This window comes from Eschrichtius robustus, chromosome 13 (genome assembly GCF_028021215.1).
Source record: "Eschrichtius robustus isolate mEscRob2 chromosome 13, mEscRob2.pri, whole genome shotgun sequence".
Taxonomy (NCBI): Eukaryota; Metazoa; Chordata; class Mammalia; order Artiodactyla; family Eschrichtiidae; genus Eschrichtius; species Eschrichtius robustus.
The window spans coordinates 43,069,288-43,093,406 of NC_090836.1; the positions used below are offsets into that span (position 1 = coordinate 43,069,288).

At 36.7% G+C, this 24,119-nt stretch overlaps 1 protein-coding gene and 1 pseudogene across 1 annotated transcript in view; both read left to right on the forward strand.

Moving 5' to 3' along the window:
- Window positions 1-24,119, forward strand: part of TMPRSS12 (transmembrane serine protease 12) — a 38,358-nt gene that overhangs the window by 4,997 nt on the left and 9,242 nt on the right. Inside the window, exon 3 of the mRNA XM_068561918.1 lies at window positions 13,752-14,020. Within this exon, the coding sequence (XP_068418019.1) occupies window positions 13,752-14,020 (269 nt within the window). The remainder of the gene's footprint in view (window positions 1-13,751; window positions 14,021-24,119) is intronic.
- LOC137775568 (large ribosomal subunit protein uL11-like) lies at window positions 18,316-18,838 on the forward strand (annotated as a pseudogene).

Consider the following 24,119-nt stretch of genomic DNA (forward strand, 5'->3'; position numbering starts at 1 on the left):
ATCCCACATGCCGCAGAGCAACTAAGCCCGTGTGCCACAACTACTGATCCTGTGCTCTAGAGCCTGCGAGCCACAACTATTGAGCCCACTTACCTAGAGCCCGTGCTCCACAACAAGAGAAGCCATCGCAATGAGAAGCCCACGCATCGCAACGAAGAGTAGCCCCTGCTCGCTGCAACTAGAGAAAGCCTGTGCGCAGCAACAAAGACCCAACATGGCCAAAAATAAATAATTAATTAATTTAAAAAAAATGACTACCAACTGTTCTAAGTGTTATCATGGCATGCTAAATCTGGAAGTGGTCAAAATCAGGTATAAAGTTCAGATTAAATTCCCATCTTATTAAAAAAAAAAAATCTTTCCTCTAATTCTATCCCTTCTCTATTTTCTCAGATAACAGCCTCACCAACAGTTCCATTACCTAGAGAGTTAGCTGACTCTCTCTGTGCAGTATCTCTTAAATTTGCTTCTTTTTGTCCCCCAATACTCCCCACTGATGAGAAGTAGATTCAGAATATCAGTCTCCATATCCCTAGTTCATTACTTACACTATTACTATGGTAACTATCTGAATGAGTGTGAAGTGGTATCTCATTGTGGTTTTGTTGTTGTTTTAATTAATTTATTTTTGGCTGCGTTGGGTCTTCATTGCTGCGTGCGGGCTTTCTCTAGTTGCGGCGAGCAGGGGCTACTCTTCGTTGCGGTTCATGGGCTTCTCATTGTGGTGGCTTCTCTCGCTGCGGAGCATGGGCTCTAGGCGCTCCGGCTCAGTAGTTGTGGCTCACGGGCTCTACTGCACAGGCTCAGTAGTTGTGGCGCACGGGCTTAGGTGCTCCACGGCATGTGGGATCTTCCCAGACCAGGGCTTGAACCCGTGGTCCCCTGCATTGGCAGGTAGATTCTTAACCACTGCGCCACCAGGGGAGTCCCTCATTGTGGTTTTGAGTCACATTTCCCTAATGATTAGTGATGTTGAGCATCTTTCCATGTGCTTTCTGGCCATTTGTATTCCTTCTTTTTTTTTAAGGTTTATTTTATTTTATTTTTTGCCACACCATGTGGCATGCAGGATCTTAGCTCCCAGACCAGGGATCGAACCCATGCCCCCTGCAGTGGAAGCACGGATTCTTAACCACTGGACCACCACGGTAGTCCTGTATTTCTTCTATAGAGAAACGTCTATTCAAGTCCTTTGCCCATTTTTGAACTCGGCTGTCTGGATTTTTTGTGGATGTTGAGCTGTAGGAGTGCTTTATATATCCTAGATATTAAACAAGTATTTTCTCCAATTCTGTGGGTTGTCCTTTCACTCTCTTGAGCGTGTCCTTTGATGCACAAGTTTTTAATTTTGATCAAGTCCAATTTATCTATTTTTTTCTTTTGTTGCCTGTGCTTTTGGTGTCATATCCAAGAATCACTGCCAAATCCAATATCATGAAGCTTTTCTTCTGTGTTTTCTTCTAAGAGTTTTATAGCTTTATTCTTATATTTTGGTCTTTGATCTATTTTGAGTTAAGTTTTGCATATGGTGTAAGGGTCCAATTTCATTCTTTTTTTCATTTTCAAGAACTTTATGTCAGGAACTTTATTGAACAGTGTATTCACTCTTTTGTTCCACTACCTTCTGCCATTTTTCAGGCAACTTCATAATTCCACCTTCCCAAAACTTTTTATCTTTTTGAGCAAAGAACTGTTCCAGGTGCTTTTTTTTTTTAATTTTTTTTACTTATGAAGCTACTTTAATTAGCAGAGCCCAAGTATCGCTGTAAGGCTTGAGAATTTTTTTTTTTTTTTTTAGAAATTTCATGTAATGTCTGAAACATTTATATTAACATATTTCCATACAAATAACCCAATGAAAGTTTAGTATTAGTTGTTTTGTTTGTCTGTTTATACTGCAGGTTCTTATAGGCATCAATTTTATACACATCAGTGTATACATGTCAATCCCAATCGCCCAATTCAGCACAACACCATCCCCACCCCACCGCAGTTTTCCCCCCTTGGTGTCCATATGTCCATTCTCTACATCTGTGTCTCAACTTCTGCCCTGCAAACCGGCTCATCTGTACCATTTTTCTAGGTTCCACATACATGCGTTAATATACGATATTTGTTTTTCTCTTTCTGACTTACTTCACTCTGTATGACAGTCTCTAGATCCATCCACGTCTCAACAAATGACTCAATTTCGTTCCTTTTTATGGCTGAGTAATATTCCATTGTATATATATACCACATCTTCTTTATCCATTTGTCTGTTGATGGGCATTTAGGTTGCTTCCATGACCTGGCTATTGTAAATAGTGCTGCAATGAACAGTCGGGTGCATGTGTCTTTTTGAATTATGGTTTTCTCTGGGTATATGCCCAGTAGTGGGATTGCTGGGTCATATGGTAATTCTATTTTTAGTTTTTTAAGGAACCTCCATATTGTTCTCCATAGTGGCTGTATCAATTTACATTCCCACCAACAGTGCAAGAGGGTTCCCTGTTCTCCACACCCTCTCCGGCATTTGTTGTTTGTAGATTTTCTGATGATGCCCATTCTAACTGGTGTGAGGTGATGCCTCATTGTAGTTTTGATTTGCATTTCTCTAATAATTAGTGATGTTGAGCATCTTTTCATGTGCTTCGTGGCCGTCTGTATGTCTTCTTTGGAGAAATGTCTATTTAGGTCTTCTGCCCATTTTTGGATTGGGGTGTTTGTTTCTTTAATATTGAGCTGAATGAGCTGTTTATATATTTTGGAGATTAATCCTTTGTCCGTTGATTCGTTTGCAAATATTTTCTCCCATTCTGAGGGTTGTCTTTTCGTCTTGTTTATGGTTTCCTTTGCTGTGCAAAAGCTTTGAAGTTTCATTAGGTCCCATTTGTTTATTTTTGTTTTTATTTCCATTACTCTAGGAGGTGGATCAAAACAGATCTTGCTGTGATTTATGTCAAAGAGTGTTCTTCCTATGTTTTCCTCTAAGAGTTTTATAGTGTCCAGTCTTACATTTAGGTCTCGAATCCATTTTGAGTTTATTTTTGTGTATGGTGTTAGGGAGTATTCTAATTTCATTCTTTTACATGTAGCTGTCCAGTTTTCCCAGCACCACTTATTGAAGAGACTGTCTTTTCTCCATTGTATATCTTTGCCTCCTTTGTCATAGATTAGTTGACCATAGGTACGTGGGTTTATCTCTGGGCTTTCTATCTTGTTCCATTGATTTATGTTTCTGTTTTTGTGCCAGTACCATATTGTCTTGATTACTGTAGCTTTGTAGTATAGTCTGAAGTCAGGGAGTCTGATTCCTCCAGCTCCGTTTTTTTCCCTCAAGACTGCTTTGGGTATTCGGGGTCTTTTGTGTCTCCATACAAATTTTAAGATGATTTGTTCTAGCTCCGTAAAAAATGCCATTGGTAATTTGACAGGGATTGCATTGAATCTGTAGATTGAGAATGATGTTTGCTGTGGGTTTGTCGTATATGACCTTTATTATGTTGAGGTAGGTTCCCTCTATGCCCACTTTCTGGAGAGCTTTTATCATAAATGGGTGTTGAATTTTGTCAAAAGCTTTTTCTGCATCTATTCAGATGATCATATGGTTTTTATTCTTCAATTTGTTAATATAGTGTACCACATTAGTTGATTTGCGTATATTGAAGAATCCTTGCATCCCTGGGATAAATCCCACTTGATCGTGGTGTATGATCCTTTTAATGTGTTGTTGGATTCTGTTTGCTAGTATTTTGTTGAGGATTTTTGCATCTATATTCATCAGTGATATTGGTCTGTAATTTTCTTTTTTTGTAGTATCTTTGTCTGGTTTTGGTATCAGGGTGATGGTGGCCTCATAGAATGAGTTTGGGAGTGTTCCTTCCTCTGCAATTTTTTGGAAGAGTTTGAGAAGGATGGGTGTTAGCTCTTCTCTAAATGTTTGACAGAATTCACCTGTGAAGCCATCTGGTCCTGGACTTTTGTTTGTTGGAAGATTTTTTATCACAGTTTCAATTTCATTACTTGTGATTGGTCTGTTCATATTTTCTGTTTCTTCCTGGTTCAGTCTTGGAAGGTTATACCTTTGTAAGAATTTGTCCATTTCTTCCAGGTTGTCCATTTTATTGGCATAGAGTTGCTTGTAGTAGTCCCTTAGGATGCTTTGTATTTCTGTGGTGTCTGTTGTAACTTCTCCTTTTTCGTTTCTAATTTTATTGATTTGAGTCCTCTCCCTCTTCTTCTTGGTGAGTCTGGCTAATGGCTTATCAATTTTGTTTATCTTCTCAAAGGACCAGCTTTTAGATTTATTGATCTTTGCTATTGTTTTCTTTGTTTCTATTTCATTTATTTCCGCTCTGATCTTTATGATTTCTTTCCTTCTGCTAACATTGGGTTTTGTTTGTTCTTCTTTCTCTAGTTCCTTTAGGTGTAAGGTTAGATTGTTTACTTGAGATTTTTCTTGTTTCTTTAGGTAGGCTTGTATAGCTATAAACTTCCCTCTTAGAACTGCTTTTGCTGCATCCCATAGGTTTTGGATTGTCGTGTTTTCATTGTCATTTGTCTCTAGGTATTTTTTGATTTCCTCTTTGATTTCTTCAGTGATCTCTTTGTTATTTAGTAACGTATTGTGTAGCCTCCATGTGTTTGTGTTTTTTACGTTTTTTTCCCTGTAATTCATTTCTAATCTCATAGCGTTGTGGTCAGAAAAGATGCTTGATATGATTTCAGTTTTCTTAAATTTACTGAGGCTTGATTTGTGACCCAAGATGTGATCTATCCTGGAGAATGTTCCATGCGCACTTGAGAAGAACGTGTAATCTGCTGTTTTTGGATGGAATGTCCTATAAATATCAGTTAAATCTATCTGGTCCATTGTGTCATTTAAAGCTTCTGTTTCCTTATTTATTTTCATTTTGGATGATCTGTCCATTGGTGTAAGTGAGGTGTTAAAGACCCCCACTATTATTGTGTTACTGTCAATTTCCTCTTTTATAGCTGTTAGCAGTTGCCTTATGTATTGAGGTGCTCCTATGTTGGTTGCATATATATTTATAATTGTTATATCTTCTTCTTGGATTGATCCCTTGATCATTATGTAGTGTCCGTCCTTGTCTCTTGTAACATTCTTTATTTTAAAGTCTATTTTATCTGATATGAGTATAGCTACTCCAGCTTTCTTTTGATTTCCATTTGCATGGAATATCTTTTTCCATCCCCTCACTTTCAGTCTGTATGTGTCCCTAGGTTTGAAGTGGGTCTCTTATAGACAGCATATATATGGGTCTTGTTTTTGTATCCATTCAGCAAGCCTGTGTCTATTGGTTGGAGCATTTAATCCATTCACGTTTAAGGTAATTATCGATATGTATGTTCCTATGACCATTTTCTTAATTGTTTTGGGTTTGTTTTTGTAGGTCGTTTTCTTCTCTTGTGTTTCCCACTTAGAGAAGTTCCTTTAGCATTTGTTGTAGAGCTGGTTTGGTGATACTGAATTCTCTTAGCTTTTGCTTGTCTGTAAAGCTTTTGATTTCTCCATCAAATCTGAAAGAGATCCTTGCCGGGTAGAGTAATCTTGGTTGTAGGTTCTTCCCTTTCATCACTTTAAGTATATCATGCCACTCCCTTCTGGCTTGTAGAGTTTCTGCTGAGAAATCAGCTGTTAACCTTATGGGAGTTCCCTTGTATGTTATTTGTCGTTTTTCCCTTGCTGCTTTCAATAATTTTTCTTTGTCTTTAATTTTTGCCACTTTGATTACTATGTGTCTCGGTGTGTTTCTCCTTGGGTTTATCCTGTATGGGACTCACTGTGCTTCCTGGACTTGGGTGGCTATTTCCTTTCCCATGTTAGGAAGTTTTCGACTATAATCTCTTCAAGTATTTTCTCTGGTCCTTTCTCTCTCTCTTCTCCTTCTGGGACCCCTATAATGCGAATGTTGTTGCGTTTAATGTTGTCCCAGAGGTCTCTTAGGCTGTCTTCATTTCTTTTCATTCTTTTTTCTTTAGTCTGTTCTGCAGCAGTGAATTCCACCATTCTGTCTTCCAGGTCACTTATCCGTTCTTCTGCCTCAGTTATTCTGCTATTGATTCCTTCTAGTGTAGTTTTCATTTCAGTTATTGTATTGTTCATCTCTGTTTGTTTGTTCTTTAATTCTTCTAGGTCTTTGTTAAACATTTCTTGCATCTTCTCGATCTTTGCCTCCATTCTTATTCCGAGGTCCTGGATCATCTTCACTATCATTATTCTGAATTCTTTTTCTGGAAGGTTGCCTATCTCCACTTCATTTAGTTGTTTTTCTGGGTTTTTTTCTTGTTCCTTCATCTGGTACATAGCCCTCTGCCTTTTCATCTTGTCTATCTTTCTGTAACTGTGGTTTTTGGTCCACAGGCTGCAGGATTGTAGTTTTTCTTGCTTCTGCTGTCTGTCCTCTGGTGGTTGAGGCTATCTAAGAGGCTTGATGGGAGGCTCTGGTGGTGGGTAAAGCTGACTGTTGCTGTGGCGGACAGAGCTCCGTAACACTTTCCAATTTCATTCTTTTGTATGTACATATCCAATTTTCCCAGCACCATTTGTTGAAAAGCCTTTCCTTTCTCCATTGAATTGTCTTGGCACTCTTGTTGAAAATCAATTGGCCACATATGCAAGGGTGTATTTCTGGGCTCTCTATTCTTTTCCATTGGTATATATATCTGCCCTTATGCTAGTACCACACTGTTTCAGTTATTGTAGCTTTTCAGTAAGTTTTGAAATCAGGAAGTATGGTCCTCCAACTTTATTCTTCTTTTTCAAGATTATTTTGGCTATTTGGGGTCTTTTGATATTCCATATGAATCATAGGATGGGTTTTTTATTTCTGCAAAAGCATCATTGGGATTTTTATAGGTATTTCATTGAATCTATAGATCATTCTGGGTAGTACTGTCATTTTAACAATATTCAGTCTTCCAGTACATGAACAAGGGATGTCTTTCCATTTATTTGTCTTCTTTAATTTGTTTCAGCAATGTTTTGTACTTTTCAGTGTATATAACCTGTTTTTTAATCTTATGGTCTGAATATAAATTGAAATAGGTAAGTAATATAAGTTGATTTAGCCATTCTATGTCTTTTGATTGGAGAATTTAATCTGTTTACATTTAAAGTAATTATTGCTAGGTAAGGACTTACTATCACCATTTGTTAATTGTTTTCTGGTTGTTTTGTAGATCCACTGTTCCCTGTTTCTTAGCCTGCTGTCTTTTTTGTGTTTGATGTCTTTTGGTATCAGTATGCTTTGACTTCTTTATCAAGTCCTTTTGTGTAATTGCTACAGGTTTTTACCTTGAGGTTATCAAGAAGCTTACATAAACTATCTTAAAATTATAACACGCTATTTTAAGCTGTTAGCAACTTAACTTCAATAGAATTCCTAAACTTTACGTTTTTGCTTCTCCTCCACCCCACATTTTAAGTTATTGCTGTTATGATTTACATATTTTTTATATTGTGCAATTAATAGGTTAGTGTTGTTATAGTTATTTTTACTATATTAATTCCTTTAACTTTTTTAAAAAATTAATTATTTATTTTTGGCTGTGTTGGGTCTTCGGTTCTGTGCGAGGGCTTTCTCTAGTTGTGGCAAGCGGGGGTCACTCTTCATCACAGTGCGTGGGCCTCTCACTGTCGTGGCCTCTCTTGTTGCGGAGCACAGGCTCCAGACGCGCAGGCTCAGTAATTGTGGCTCACGGGCCTAGTTGCTCCGTGGCATGTGGGATCTTCCCAGACCAGGGCTCGAACCCGTGTCCCCTGCATTGGCAGGCAGATTCTCAACCACTGCGCCACCAGGGAAGCCCCAATTCCTTTAACTTTTAAAGTTGTGAGTAAATTATGCACCACTATTACCAAATTACAGAATCTAAGTTTGACTATATATTTACCATTACCAGTGAGTTTTGCACTACCTTTTAATGTCTTTATGATGTTAATTAGTGTCCTTTTACTTTCAGTCAAAGAGTTTCCTTTAGCATTTCTTGTAAGGCTAGTCTAATGGTAATGAACTCTCTCAGCTTTTGTTTGTTCAGGAAAGTCTTTGTCCAACAATATGCTGCCTACAAGGGACTCACTTTAGCTTTAAAGGCACACATAGACTGAGAGTGAAGGGATGGAAAAAGATATTCAAGCAAATGGTAACCCCAAAAAAGCAGGGGTAGTTGTACTTATATTAGACAAAATAGCCTTTAAATGTAAATGGTAAAAAGAAACAAAAAAAAGGCCACCACACAATGATAAAGGGGTCAATCCACAAGAAGATATAACAGTTGTAAATATTTATGCATCCAACATTGGAGCACCTAGATATATAAAGCAAAAACTAACAGAGTTAAAGGGACACATAAACAGCAATTTGATAATAGTTGGGGACTTTAATATCCCACTCTCAACAATGGACAGATCATCCAGATAGAGAATCAATAAGGAAACAGCAGATTTAAATAACACTGTAGACCAAGATGGACGTAACAGACACATGCAGAACATTCCAACCAACAGCAGCAGATTATTTCTCAAGTGCACATAGAAAATTCTCGAGGACAGACCATATGTTAGGCCACAAAACAAGTCTTAGCAACTTCAAGAAGACTGAAACCATACCAAGGATCTTCTCTGACCACAATGGCATGAAAGTGGAAATCAATAAAAGAGGAAAACTGGAAAATTCATGACTACGTGGAAATTAAACAACACTCGTTCCTAAAAAAAAAAAAATCAGTGGATCAAAGAAGAAAAAGTATCTTGAGACAAAAATGGAAACACAACTTAGGCAGCAAAAGCAGTTTTAAGAGGGAAGTTCAGAGCAATAAATGCATACATTAAGAAGCAAGACAATCCCAAATAAACAACCTACCTCTACACCTTAAAGAACTAGAAAAAGAACAAGATGACCCTAAAATTAGAAGGAAGGAAATAATAAAGATTAGAGCAGTAATAAATTAAATAGATAACCAAAAAAAATATAAAAGATTAACCAGGGACTTCCCTGGTGGCGCAGTGGTTGAAAATCCACCTGCGAATGCAGGGGACATGGGCTCGATCCCTGATCTGGGAGGATTCCACATGCCACGGAGCAACTAAGCCTGTGCGCCACAACTACTGAGCCCACACACCCTAGAGCCTGTGCACTGCAACTACTGAGCCCATGCGCCACAACTACTGAAGCCCGCATGCTCTAGGGCCCACGTGCCGCAACTACTGAGCCCGCGTGCTGCAATTACTGAAGTCTGTGCGCCTACAACCCGTGCTCCACAAGAGAAGCCACTGCAATGAGAAGCCTGTGCACTGCAACACAGAGTAGCCCCCACTTGCCACAACTAGAGAAAGCCCGCACGCAGCAACGAAGACCCAGTGCAGCCAAAAATAAATAAAATAATCCTAAAAATAAAAGATTAACCGAAATAACAGTTGGTTCTTTGAAAAGACAGACAAAACTGACAAACCCTTAGCTAGCTTTACCAAGGAAAAAAAGAGGGAGGACCCAAATCAACAAACTTATAAATGAAAAAGGAGACATTACAACTTATACCACAGAAATACAAAGGGTCGTAAGAGGCTACTATAAACAACTAGATGCCAACAAACTGGATAACCTAGAAGTAATGGAAAAAATCTTAGAAACATACAACCTACCAAGACTGAATCAGAAAGAAACAAAATCTGAATAGATCAATTACTAGTAAGGAGATTGAGTCAGTAATCAAAAATTTCCCAAACAAGAAAAGCCCAGGACCAGATGGCTTCATTGGTGAATTTTATCAAATGTTTAAAGAAGAATTAACACCAATCCTTCTCAAACTCTTCCAAAAAACTGAAGAGGAAGGAACCTCCCAAACTCATTTTACGAGGTCTAGCATTACCAATACCAAAGACAGATAAGGACACTACTAGAAAAGAAAACTACAGAACAATATCCTTGATGAATATATATGCAGCATTCTCAACAAAACACTAGCAAACCAAACTCAGCAGCACATTAAAAGGATGCATTGTTCACCATGATCAAGTGGGATTTATCCCTGGGATGCAAGGATAGTTCAACATGTGCAAATCAATCAATGTGATACATTAATAGAATGAAAGAAAGGAATCATATATGATCATCTCAATAGCCACAGAAAAAGCACTTGACAAAATTCAACGTCCATTCATGATAAAATACTTATGAAATTAGGCATAGAAGGAACATATCTCAACATAAGAAAGACCATACATGACAAGCCCACAGCTAACATCATACTCAGTGCTGAAAGGTTGCAAGCTTTTCCTCTAAGATCAGGAACAAGACAAGGCTGCCCATTCTCACACTCCCATTCAACATAGTACTGGAAGTCCTAGCTAGAGCAATAAGGTAAGTAAAAGAGGGACTTCTCTGGTGGTCCAGTGGGTAAGACTCCACACTCCCAATGCAGGGGGCCTGGGTTCAATCCCTGGTCAGGGAACTAGATCCCACATGCATGCCACAACTAAGAGCCCACATGTCACAACTAAAGATCCTGCATGCCACAACTAAGACCTGGCACAGCCAAAATAAATAAATAAATATATTTTTTTAAATACGGCAGGTAAAAGAAATAAAAGGTATGAGAACTGGAAAAGAAGTAAAATTGTTTCTATTTGCAAGTGACATGATTTTATATATAGAAAACTCCAAGACACAACCAAAAAACCATTAGAACTAATCAAAGAATTCAGTTGCAGGGTACAAACTTAACACACAAAAATCAATAGCATTTCTATACACTAACAATGAATTCTCTGAAAAAGAAATAAAAGAATTGATTACATTTACAACAGCATCAGAAACAATAAAATACTTAGGAATAAAGAAGACACAAGCAAATGGAAAGGTATGTTCATGGATTGGAAGAATTAATATTGTTCAACTGTCAATACTACCAAAAGCCATCTATAGATTCAATGCAATCCCTATCAAGATTCCAATGGCACTTTTTGCAGAAATAGACAAAACACCCCTAAAAATTATGTGAAATCAAAAAAGACCCTGAATAGCCAAAGAAATCCCGAATCCAAAGAACAAAAAAACCAGAGGCATTGCACTTCCTGATTTCAAGATATACTATAAAGCTATAGTAATTAGAATAGTATGGTACTGGCATAAAAACAAATAGACCATGGAACAGAATTGAGAGCCCAGAAAAAACCCCCAAGCACATACAGTCAACTAATAATTGACAAGAGAGCCAAGCATACTCAGTGGAGAAAAGAAAGTCTCTTCAATAAATGGTGCTGGGAAAATTGGATATTTACATGCAAAAGAATGAAACTTGACCCCTATTTTGCACCATTAACAAAAATTAACTCAAAATGGATTAACGACTTAAATGTAGGACCTGAAACCATGAAACTCCTAGAAGAAAACACAGGAAAAAAACCTCCTTGACATAGGTCTTGGTAATGATTTTTTGGAAATCACACCTAAAGCACAAGCAACAAAATAAAAAATAAACAAGTGGGACTACATCAAACTAAAAAAACCACACAGAAAAAGAAAACATGAACAAAGTGAAAAGATAACCTATGGGAAAAATATTTGCACATCATCTATTTGATAAGGCGTTAATATCCAAAATATATAAAGAACTCATACAACTCAATAGCAAAAAAATAATCCAATTTTAAAAATGGGTAAAGGACCTGAATCGACATTTTTCCAAAGAAGATATATGAATGGCCAACAGGTACATGAAAAGATGCTCAACTCACTAGTCATTAGGGAAATGCAAATTAAAATTGCAATGAAATATCACCTCACAATGGCCATTAAGGGGAGGATGTGGAGGAAAGGGAACACTTGTGCACCACTGACGGGAGTGTGTAAATTGGTATATCCACTATGGAAAACAGTATGGAGGTTCCTCAAAAAATTAAAAATAGTACTATCACATGATCCAGCAATTCTACTTCTGGGAATATATCCAAAAGAAATGAAAACACTAACTTCAAAAGATATCTGCACCCCATTTCATAGCAGCATTATTTACAACAGCTAAGACATGGAAATAATCTAAGTGTCCACTGATAGATGAATGGATAAAGAAGACGTGGTGTGTGTGTGTGTGTGCGTGTGTAATTCAGCCATAAATAATGAGGAAATCCTACCATTTGTGACATTGAGGATGGACCGTGAAGGCATCATGCTAAGTGAAATAAGTCAGACAAAAAAAGACAAATAAATACTGCAGGATCTCAGTTATAAGTAGAATCAAATAAAAATAAACAAACAAAAATTCCCCACCAAATTCAGAGAAAGAGATGAGATTTGTGGTTGGTTACCAGAGGCAGGATGTGGGGGGAGGGGATATTGGAGGAAGGTGGTCAAATGGTACAAACTTCCATTATAAGATAAATAAGGACTAGGAATGTAATGTACAACATGATGACTATAGTTAACACTGCTGTATGATATAGGAAAATTGTTACGAGAGTAGATCCTAAGAGTTCTCATCACCAGGAGAAATTTTTACTTTCCTTTTTTTTTTTTTAATTAATTAATTTATTTATTTATTTTTGGCTGTGTTGGGTCTTCGTTTCTGTGCGAGGGCTTTCTCTAGTTGCGGCAAGTGGGGGGCCACTCTTCATCACGGTGCGCGGGCCTCTCACTCTCGCGGCCTCTCTTGTTGCGGAGCACAGGCTCCAGACGCGCAGGCTCAGTAGTTGTGGCTCACGGGCCTAGTTGCTCCGCGGCATGTGGGATCTTCCCAGACCAGGGCTCGAACCCGTGTCCCCTGCATTGGCAGGCAGATTCCCAACCACTGCGCCACCAGGGAAGCCCACCACTTGGGGTTTTAATTGTTGATTTTTGACCTACAGAAGATTTTTTGGTTTGGTTTGATTTCTGCTTGCTTTTTGCTTTTAAAGACTGTCAAGCTCCATTAGTTGCTTCTTTTATATTTAGTGTCACACTTTATAAAGTCCTTTCTCACAGAGATATAGTCCAGTGGAATGTTCCAACTTGCTCAAATAGAATTACAAAAAGGCAAAATTGTGTTTTCACAGAGATACAATCCACTGGAATGCATAAAGTCCTTTCTCATAACAATGTTATGTATTCATCTATATTTTCTTTCTGGTTTAATTTTTAAACTTCTCATCCTAATTTAATATCCAAATGTTTCATTCTAAAATTTCAAAAATTTGTAAAAGTAAATAGTTTAATGAATTCCCATATGCATAATATGCAGCTTCAGTTTATCAACTCATGGCTGATCTTGTTTCATCTTTATTCTTGCCAACTCTGCCCCCAATTATTTTGAAAGAAATCTCAGACATACCACTTTATGTATCTCTAAAAGACAGGAAGTCTTTATTTAAAAGATTTGTGCACTTAAATATTTAATCCATTTGGAGTTTATTTTAGTGTTTAATAATTTTTCTGGGATTTAATTTTATTTCACTTTTCAAACTAGTTTGTTAGTTAGCTAGTTGTCCCAATACCATTTATTGAATAATTCATCCATTTGTCCATTGGTAAGAATTGCTACCATATATTAAATTCTCATGTACTTGAATCCGCTTGGGACTTTCTGTCCCATTGATCTTTTTCTCTTTTCCTACATCACAATATTTAGGTTTTTACTTGCTATGACTTTGTCACATGAAAGTAGGATTAATTTTTTTGTTATTAATCTAGCATGAGAAAAACAAAAACTAGTGGGAGATCAAGAATATTTACTTAGTTAAATACCTGTTTAAGATAAGAACATTTACTTTCTTTCAGAGATCCTGTAATGTGGAGAGTTGTGATTGGAACTAATAATATAGATGGGCGTCAGCCACACTCCAAGAAGATGAAAGTTAAAGCGATCATTATCCATCCAGACTTCGATGTGGAATCTTATGAAAATGATATTGCGCTTTTTCATTTAAAAAAAGCAGTGAGATACAATGATTATATTCAGCCTATCTGTCTACCTTTTGGTGTTTTCCAAAGACTGAACCGAAACACGAAGTGTTTTATAAGTGGATGGGGAAGAACAAAAGAAGAAGGTAATTATGATCTGAATTTTGTTGATACAGATTTTCCCGATTATTGGCAGAGGGTGAATATGTATGTCTTTATCTCTTTATATCATGAGTTTGAACAACAGGTCTTTATAAACCAGTGGAAAGGAAATGTCTTTTTTAATTTTCTGTGTTTTTTTTCTTGCTTGTGGGAGAGAGAAAATTATCTTCCAAAGCAGAAATAGAGACTTCTTTTGTTATACATGCCAAGATACTTAAACCTTTAGACATTCTCAGAGAGAATGATGGTTCCAAGTATTTCTGTAGTTTCTGAGACTCTTAGGTGATGAAGCAAGCTCTGTAGCAGATTTGCTTATCTTAAATAATAAGCTTCTGGCTATAAGGAATCAAATTTAGTATCCTTTTTATTTAGTGCACCGTAGTGTCAAACAGGTTGATTGCCATGTATTTTCTTTAGTGCACAACGAGGCACAAATCGTTGACTGACTGAACTAATGGGAGGAATGAAAAACGTAGAAAACAGCCTCTGCCTTTGGTAATAACAACAGCTACCATTTAGGAGCATTTACCATGTTTTAGGCCCCGTTCTAAATATGTTACTTTATTTTATCTTATCCTCCCAATATTCCTATTAGGGAGTTAATGTTATTATTCCCATTTAATAGACCAGGAATTGTGAATCTTAGAGGTTGAGAAGCTGGGACTCAAATATAAGTTTTTTCTTTATTCTAAAGCCTGAATATTTAAGTACTACATTAAATACAATCTGCTCCTGAGGGAATTGAAGTCTGTTTAGCAATATATGAGATCAAGTGCTGAGACTCTTTTTTTTCTATTCTCCACCAAACCTAGCCATTTAAATATTTGTGGATTATTTAGATAGGATAGAAATAAATGTATGAAAAGTCTGTGAATTATTATTTTTCTTTTTTTCTCCGTGAATATTTTCTAAGGAAGATAAGGAAAGTGACATGGTGCAGGAAAAAGAGCATGGGCTTTAGAATCACAGACCTAAGTCTGAATCTCAGCCTGGCCATGTACTAGCTGAATTACCACGGGCAGGTTATTGAATCTTTTACAACAGTTAGAACAATGATGATAGGAGCAACTACTATTTATTCAGGGCTAGGTACTAAATACAATACTAAGCATTTTAATGTATTTCTCATTTAATGCCCCCAACAACACTATAAGAAATATTATAATGTGGGTGAATAAACTGAGTTTTAAAAAGATTAAATAAATTGCCCAAAGTTACAGAGCTAACTGAGGAGTCAAAAATTCAAGCCTAGGTAGGCCTGCCTTAAAACTCACGTGTTTCCATTATATTATATCATCTCTCACAATGTCATACATTTTCATGATCTGTAAGATGAGAGCAACAATACCTATCAGAGAGTTGTTTTGAGGATTATATTGGCTCTCCAGCAACATGGCAGATTACATGCACACACCAACCTTCCCACTGAAAATTATTAAAGAGAGAAAATGCATAGGTCAAGGACTGAGTGTGAAGACAGGAACTTAGATAACTGGAGCACAAAAGCTGCCTTTCATCTTGAGGGTATTTGTCAAATTGGTAACATTGAATATTGATTTCTGTGGTTTCATAGGCCTTCAGAGGCTTAAAGAACAAAGCCTGCTTGAGTGTGTGTTTGGGGAGACATTCATAAAGCTGGAGCTTCAGGGCTGTACTCTATAATTGAGTCAGACTCAAGACCCAGCAGCATAGTTCACATATACATCGTTCATTTCAAATATGATATAGGTAGATGATTGAAAGTAAAAGGATGGGGACTTCCCTGGTGGCACAGTGGTTAAGACTCTGTGCTCCCAATGCAGGGGGCCTGGGTTCAATCCCTGGTCAGGGAACTGACCCCATATGCATGCCACAACTAAGAGTTCGCATGCCAGAACTAAGGAGCCAGCGAGCCGCAACTAAGGAGCACACCTGCTGCAACTAAGACCTGGCACAACTAACTAACTAACTAACTAAATAAATATTAAAAAAAAAAAAGAAAGTAAGTAAAAGGATGGCAAAAGACATACCATGTAACATTAATCAAAAGAAAAGCTGGAATAGGGGGAAAAAAAGGAAAAAAAGCAGAACTGGCTACATTAATATCAGATAAAGTAGACTTAAGAGCAAAGAAAACTACCAGGGACAGTGAAGAACATAACATAATGATAAGGGTAAATCCACCAAGGAGACACAGCAATCCTAAGTGTGTAACCACGGAACAGCAGAGATACAGTTTCTTAAAAACATATGTGAACATACATACACTTACGATATAACCCAGCCATCACACACACTCCTAGGCATCTATCCCAGAGAAATGAAAACATAAGTCCACACAAAAACCTGTTCACAAATGTTCATAAAAGCTTTATTTGTAATATCCCCTAACTAGAAAAACCTAAACGTCCTTCAATAAGTGAATGACTAAATACACTGTAGTATGTCCTTAATATGAAACATTACTAAGCAGTTAATAGGAATTTACTATTGATATACACAACAACTTAGATGGGTCACAAGTGCATTATGCTTGGTGAAAAGAAGCAATTTTCAAAAGGTCACATACCGTGTGATTCCATTTATACAACATTCACAAAAGACCAAAATTATAAAGATGGAGAAGAGATTACTGATTGCTGTGGGGTAAGAAGGTTAGATAGCATGGAGATCTTTGTGATGATGGAATAGTTCTGCATCTTGATTGTGGTGGTGATTACATGAATCTACATATGACATAAAATGGTGTAGAACGACACACACACACACACACACACACACACACACACATTGTTCCAATGTCAATTTCTTGGTTTTGGTATTGTACTTCAATAACACAGATAGAACCATTATAGGAAACTGGGTAAAGCTTACACTGACCCTCACTGTACTTCCTTTGCAACTTCCTGTTAACTATAATTATTACAAAATAAAAAGTTTTTTTAAAAAATGAATCATATATAACAAAAGCATCCTCAACCCCCACCCCACCCCCAGGATTGCTAGGAAAACTGCATAATGGAAGAAAAAAAAATGAAAACATTTTCCCAGAAAATATGTAACTACAAGTACCACTCATATGCCCCAAATCACTCTGAGTAGACTAGAAAGCCTCAAGGTTAGAATTTAGTTTAAGTAGTTCCTAGACTGTTAATGTTTTCTAGGTGCCTGAGAGAATCAAATGCCAATAATTTGTGTAGAAACCCAATGTCATCTAAAACCTCAAAGAATTTCACCAAAGTTTCAAAGAAAATGGATTATAATTTTTTAAATTGCTAAACACCAAAGGAAACAAGGCGCTATGAGTGAGAGTCAGCAGAAACAACAGACATCAGAATAAGACCTACAAAGATTTCAGATACCAGAATCATCAGATAATATATTTTAATGTTTAATGGGACTTCCCTTGTGGTCCAGTGGCTAAGGCTCTGTGCTCCCAATACAGGGGGCCAAGGTTTGAGCCCTGGCCAGGGAACTAGATCCCACATGCCACAACTAAGAGTTTTCATGCTGCAACTAAAGTTCCAGAATGCCACAACTAAAGATCCTGCATGCAGCAACGAAGATCCCACATGCTGCAACTAAGACCCGGCGCAGCCAAATAAATACATAAATAAATTTTTTTTTCTTTTTTTTTTTTATAATAAATTTTTTTTAATGTTTAATATATTGATATTACAAGAATAAAAGATGTGCTTAAAAAAATGAAAAGTAAGGAGATGTGAAAAAGAACCAAATAACTGTGACAATTTAAAAATACAATTGAAATAAACTCAATGGCTAAAGTAGTACCAAGTCAGAAGGAACTTAGGATTCCCAGATTAAAATCAACTAAATATCAGTTCACAATCAAAGATCACTAAACACATAAGGAAGCAAACCATAATTATGAAAGTCAACAGAAATAAAACAACAGATAAAGCCCCCCCAAAGATCTCAGATATTAATATTTTAGGTATAAAATATAAAATTAGTATATGTGAATTGTTTAAAGAAATAAAAGAGTAGCATTAAAAATGAGCGATAGATGATCTAGAGTGATCAGGCAGATTTAAAAGAGAACCAAATAGAATCTTTAAAAATGAAAAATGTAATTGCCTAAGTTTAAAACTCACTGGATGAAATAAATATCCTATTAGACTCATTTGAAGAGAGAATTTGTGAACCAGAGATGTATCTGAAGAACTGCCTAGACTGTGGCACAGAGAAAATAAGAAAGAGAAAGAGCTTTTGGCTCTTGGCTCTGAGGAGGCCAAGGTGCAACTTTCTTCAGTCATCCTGAATCTGGTTTCATCTGACACCAGCCGCCTCCACCATGCTGCCTAAGTTTGACCCCAGCAAGATCAAAGTCATATACCTGAGGTGCACCAGTGGGGAGGTTGGTGCCACGTCTGCCCTGGCCCCCAAGATCGGCCCCCTGGGTCTGTCTCCAAAAAAGGTTGGTGATGACATCGCCAAGGCAACTGGTGATTGGAAGGGTCTGAGGATTACAATGAAACTGACCATTCAGAATAGACAGGCCCAGATTGAGGTGATACCTTCTGCCTCTTCCCTGATCATCAAAGCCCTTGAGGGCCAAGAGACAGAAAGAAGCAGAAAAACATTAAGCACAGTGGAAACATCACTTTTGATGAGATTGTCAACAATGCCTGACAGATGTGGCATTGATCTTTAGCTAGAGAACTCTCTGGAACCATTCAAGAGATCCTGGGAACTGCCCAGTCTGTGGGCTGCAATGTTCATGGCCACCACCCTTATGACATCACAGATGACATCAACAGTGGTGTGGTGGAATGCCCAGCTAGTTAAGAACTGCAAAGAAAAATAATTTAATAAAGGGTTATTTGACAACCAAAAAAAACAAAGAGAGAGAGAGAAAGTCAAGTAAAAGAAAGTCAAATATACACCTAATGAGAGCACTAGAGAGAACAAATGAAGAGAATAGAGGAGAGGCAATATTCAATGGATTTGGGTTGAAAGTTTTCTATCACTGATGAAAGACAACATGAATCTAGATACAGTAAGCACAATATGAGCCAAAACAAAATGTAATCCCTTTTCATACAGTGTAATGAAATTGTAGAAGAAAAAAACAAAGAGAAGAGCTGAATACAGCCAGAGATAAAAGAGAATCCTTATAAAATAACTAAAGATTGGCTTTCAGAAAACTTCTCAATAGCAATAATGACAGTCAAACTACAATAAGATATCATGATCAAATTACTGAGAGGAGAAAACTGTGAACCTACAATTGTGTATCCAATAAAACTATCATTCAAAAATAAGAGTGAAAAAAACTGTTTACTACCAATAATTTTTCACAGAGGAAATAAGAAATATATCAGAAAGAAAGAAAACGATGCCAATGCTGCCAAAAGGGAGGTATGAAATGAAAGAAGCGAGCAAAATGATTCCGGGCTTTCACTGCCGTGACCTGGGTTCAATTCCTGGTCAGGGAACTGAGATCCCGCAAGCTGCATGGTGTGGCCAAATTAATTAATTAATTAATTAATTAAAATAAAAATTAAAAAAAGAAGTGAGCAAAGAAATAGGTAAAATCATAGGTAATTGTAAGTAAACATTGTCTGTATACAACAGTGGTTCTCAACTAAGGGCACTTTTGCCCCCAGGGAACGTTTGGTAATGTCTGTAGAAAATTTTGGTTTTACCGTTGGGCAGGGGATAAGCATGCTACTGGTTCTTAGTGGGTAGAAGCCAGGGATGCTGCTCATCATCCTTCAATACCCAGGATAGTACTCGTACCCTCCACAACAAAGCATTATCTGGCCTAAACTGTCAATAGTGCCAAAACTGAGAAACCTTGGAATAAAATAAAAACAATGCATATTTTGTGGAATTTTAAAAAAAGATATTTAAATAACTTGGAAAAAAGCATGTATTTCAGAATGGGTAACCAGAGTTAAAGTGGTCTCAGGTCCTTGTATTATTCAGGAGAAGTGTTAAAATACTGATTAACATTAGATTTTAAGCATGAATGGTCAAATTTCAATAACAGAAATAGAGGATACAGCTTGTAAACCAGTAGAAAGAAACAAAAGGAATAAGAAAATAAAGGCAAATAAAATCGCAATCAATAAAAAAATCAAGAAAGGAGAAATAAGCATAGGAAAAGTAAGAAAAATAGAACTATATAAGGCATTAGAAACAAGCCCAAATATATCCATAATCATAATACGTGTTAATGGACCAAATCACTAGTTAAAAGAAAGATAATCAGATTAGGAAGCAGGAAATTCAGCTTACTTTAGCAAGCCATACTTAAAATGTAATGATATGGAAGGACTGAAGTAAAACAACAGGAAAGAAATATACCAAGCAAATTCTAATTAAAAGAAAGCTGGTATTGCTATACAAACAGCAGACAAAATAGACTTTAAGATAAAAGAATTATTAGGGGTGAAGAAGGTCATTATATATTTAGAAATGGTTCAACTCACCAGGAAGATAGCACAATTCTAGACTTGTGAGGCTAATAACTAGGATCCAGATAATATTAAAGAGAACTAGATAGAACTGTATGACAAACATTATAACTTCCCTATGATAGTAGGGAATTTTAACACAACTCTCTTTTTTATTATTGGCATATTAAGCAGATGAAAAATTAGTAAAGATTTATAATGTTTGAAGTAGGAAGTTTGATTTAATAGCCAAATCAGAAAACTCTGCACCCCAAAATCAGAGAATTTCATCTTTTCAAGTACAGGTGGAAACTTTATAAAAACTGACCACTTACTAGGCCATATAGCAAATCTCAAAATTCAAAGAATAGGTAATGTACAGACTATATACTCTGATTACAATTATTTTAGCAATAAGAGAGATGGGAATTTTGGCTATGATGGAATAAGGAGTTGGAAAATCCTCTTCCCCCAACATAAGTATAAAATGGACAAAAATGGTCAAAAGCAACCATTTCAGAGCCCTGGAAATAAACCAAAATGCACAATAAATTGAAGAGTATTTGTTTATTATAAGCAGCTAGAAATTTGGGTAAAAAGAGGAATTTGTAGTTTTCTTGCTTGTGGCTGCTCCTAACTCCCCTCTCAGATCAGTCAGTGCAATAGTTTTACCAGGATCATGAGGAAAAAGGATCTTGGTACCAGAGGAGATCGACTTGATTTAGAGCAGTAGGTGATAATCCAGTCTAGCAGCACTGTCAATAAAAGTAGTAGACTCAAAAAACTAAATAAAATTTTTAAAAATAAAAATAAATTTTAAAAAAAGTATTGGACTCAGCAAGAGATGAATGGGGGAAACCCAAAGCTCTGCTGTTCTGGGATTGTGGTCCTAGATGCAGCCAGGATTGGAACAGTCAGAAATTGGACAGGAAGAACCTGAAAATGAGACAGCTATAGAATGGCTAGATAAGCTCTCCAAACATCCTTGGCTTACTGGGAAACATACATGTATACATGTGTGGGAAAAAATCTGAGAGAGCTTAGCATAAAGTGAAAATCAAGGTAGATTTGAAATCTGACTGAACTTTGAATGCACTCCCCAACCCACACACAGATCCATCAGCAGAGGATGAAAGCTCAAATCATTAACTGACCAGTAAACTATGCAGACACATGGGAAAGCTCTATGAAGCCAGGTTAAAAGGTAAAAATCAGAATTAAAAGGGACTTCCCTGGCGGTCCAGTGGTTAAGACTCTGTGCTTCCAATGCAGGGGACATGGGTTTGATCCCTGGTCGGGGAACTAAGATCCCACATGCCACACGGCATGGCCAAAAGAAGTTAAAAAAAAAAAAAAAATCAGTATTAAAAAACTGAGCAGAGACATCAACAATCACACAATGTGGGGGAGACAGATTCCACAATTTAGGTCCAGGCAAGTTATTTTAAAAATTACAACAATATTGTTGAGAAGGGAATCAAAACCCAGAGTTGTTGCAATACATTAATCTAAAATGTCCAGTTTTCAACAAAAATATTGTAAGACATCATAAAAACCAAACAAAAAAAAAACCCCACTGAAGTGTGACATATACTCAGGGGAAAACAGTAGTCAATAGAAACTGACTCTGAATAGGTTTAGATGTTGCATACAGCAGACAAAGATTTCAAAGAAGCTCTTTAAATATGTTCAACAAATAAAAAGAAATTATTGTTCAAGGAATTAAAGAAAAATGTGATGACAATGACTTACCAAATGGGGAATGTCTGTGGAGAAATAGACAATTTTAAAAAGAACCAAATGGAAATTCTAGAGATTTGAGATGGCACAAGAAAGAGTCTGTGAACTTAAACTACAGCAATAGAAATAATCTAATCTGGAGAAAATAGAGAAAATATTTTTGAAAAAAAATAAACAGACACTCAGAGACCTGTGGCACAACACCAAATGTACCAACATACATATAATGAGATTTCTGGAAAGGGAGGAAAGAAAAAATGGGGAAGAAAAACTATTTGAAGAAAATATGGCCCCAAACTGCCTAAATTTCATGAAAAAACCCCTTAATTTATAAAAGAAGCTCAGTGAACCCCAATTAAGATTTAAAAAAGAGATCCACACCTAGACTCATTATAGTCAATAAAAGATGTGCAAGACCTGTATACTGAAAGCTACAAAACATTACATAGAGAAATCAAAGAAGACCTAATAAATGGAAAGACATACCACATCCATGGATTCAAAGACTCAATATTGTTAATACGGCAGTTATCCCCAGATTGACCTATATATTCAATGCACTCTCTATCAAAATCCCAGCAAGGTTTTTCATACAGTTTGACAAGCTGATCCTAAAATGTATATGGAAAGGCAAAGAACATAGTATAGCCAAAAATTTTTGAAGAACAACAAAACTGAAAGAGTTACTCTACCTAATTTCAAAATATACTAAAAACTATAGCCATCAAGACTGTATGGTATTGGTTTGTTTTCTGGTAGCATCTTTAGAATTTTCTATATATAGTATCATGACATCTGCAGACAATGACAGTTTTACTTCTTTCTTTCCAATTTGGATTCCTTTTATTTCTTCTTTAATTGCTGTGGCTAGGATTTCCAAAACTATGGTGAATAAAAGTGGCAAGAGTGCGCATCCTTGTCTTGTTCCTGATCTTAGAGGGAATGCTTTTAGCATTTCACCATTGAGTATGATGTAAGTTGGGGGTTTGTCATATATGGTCTTTATTATATTGAGGTATGTTTCCTCTATGCCCACTTTCTGGAGAGTTCTTATTGTAAATTGATGTTGAATTTTATCAAAAGCTTTTTCTGCATCTATTGAGATGATCATATCGTTTTTATTCTTCAACTTGTTACTGTGGTGTATCACATTGATTGATTTGTGGATATTGAAAAATCCTTGCATTCCTGGGATAAATCCCACTTGGTCATGGTGTATAACCCTCTTAATGTATTGTTGGATTCCGTTTGCTAGTATTTTGTTGAGGATTTTTGTATCTATGTTCATCAGTGATACTGGCCTGTAATTTTCTTTTTTTGTGATATCTTCATCTGGTTTTGGTATTACGGTGATGGAGCCTCACAGAATGAGTTTAGAAGTGTTCCTTCCTCTGCAAGTTTCTGGAATAGTTTCAGAAGGACAGGTGTTAACTCTTCTTTAAATGTTTGGTAGAATTCACCTGTGAGGCCATCTGGTCCTGGACTTTGGTTTGTTGGGAGTTTTAAAATTACTGATTCAATTTCAGTACTGGTAATTCAGATTTTCTATTCCTTTTTGGTTCAGTCTTGGGAGATTGTACCTTTCTAAGAATTTGTCCATTTCTTCTACGTTGTCCATTTTATTGGTGTATAGTTGCTTGTAGTAGTCTCTTATGAGCCTTTGTATTTCTGTTGTGCTGGTTGTTTAAAAATAGCACAGAGATCAATGGAACACAATACAGAGTCCAAAAAAAAAAACCCAACTTATATTTATGACCAACTGATTTATTTACACAAAATTTCTAGAAAAGGCAAACCTACACAGACAGAAATCATATCAGTCATTTCCTGAGTGTGGGGCTGGAGGTGAGAACTGACTGCAAATGGGCACGGGAGGAGGACTCTTTGGAGTGAAGGAAGTATCCTAAAATTAGATGCGGGGCTTGTATAAATTTACCAAAAA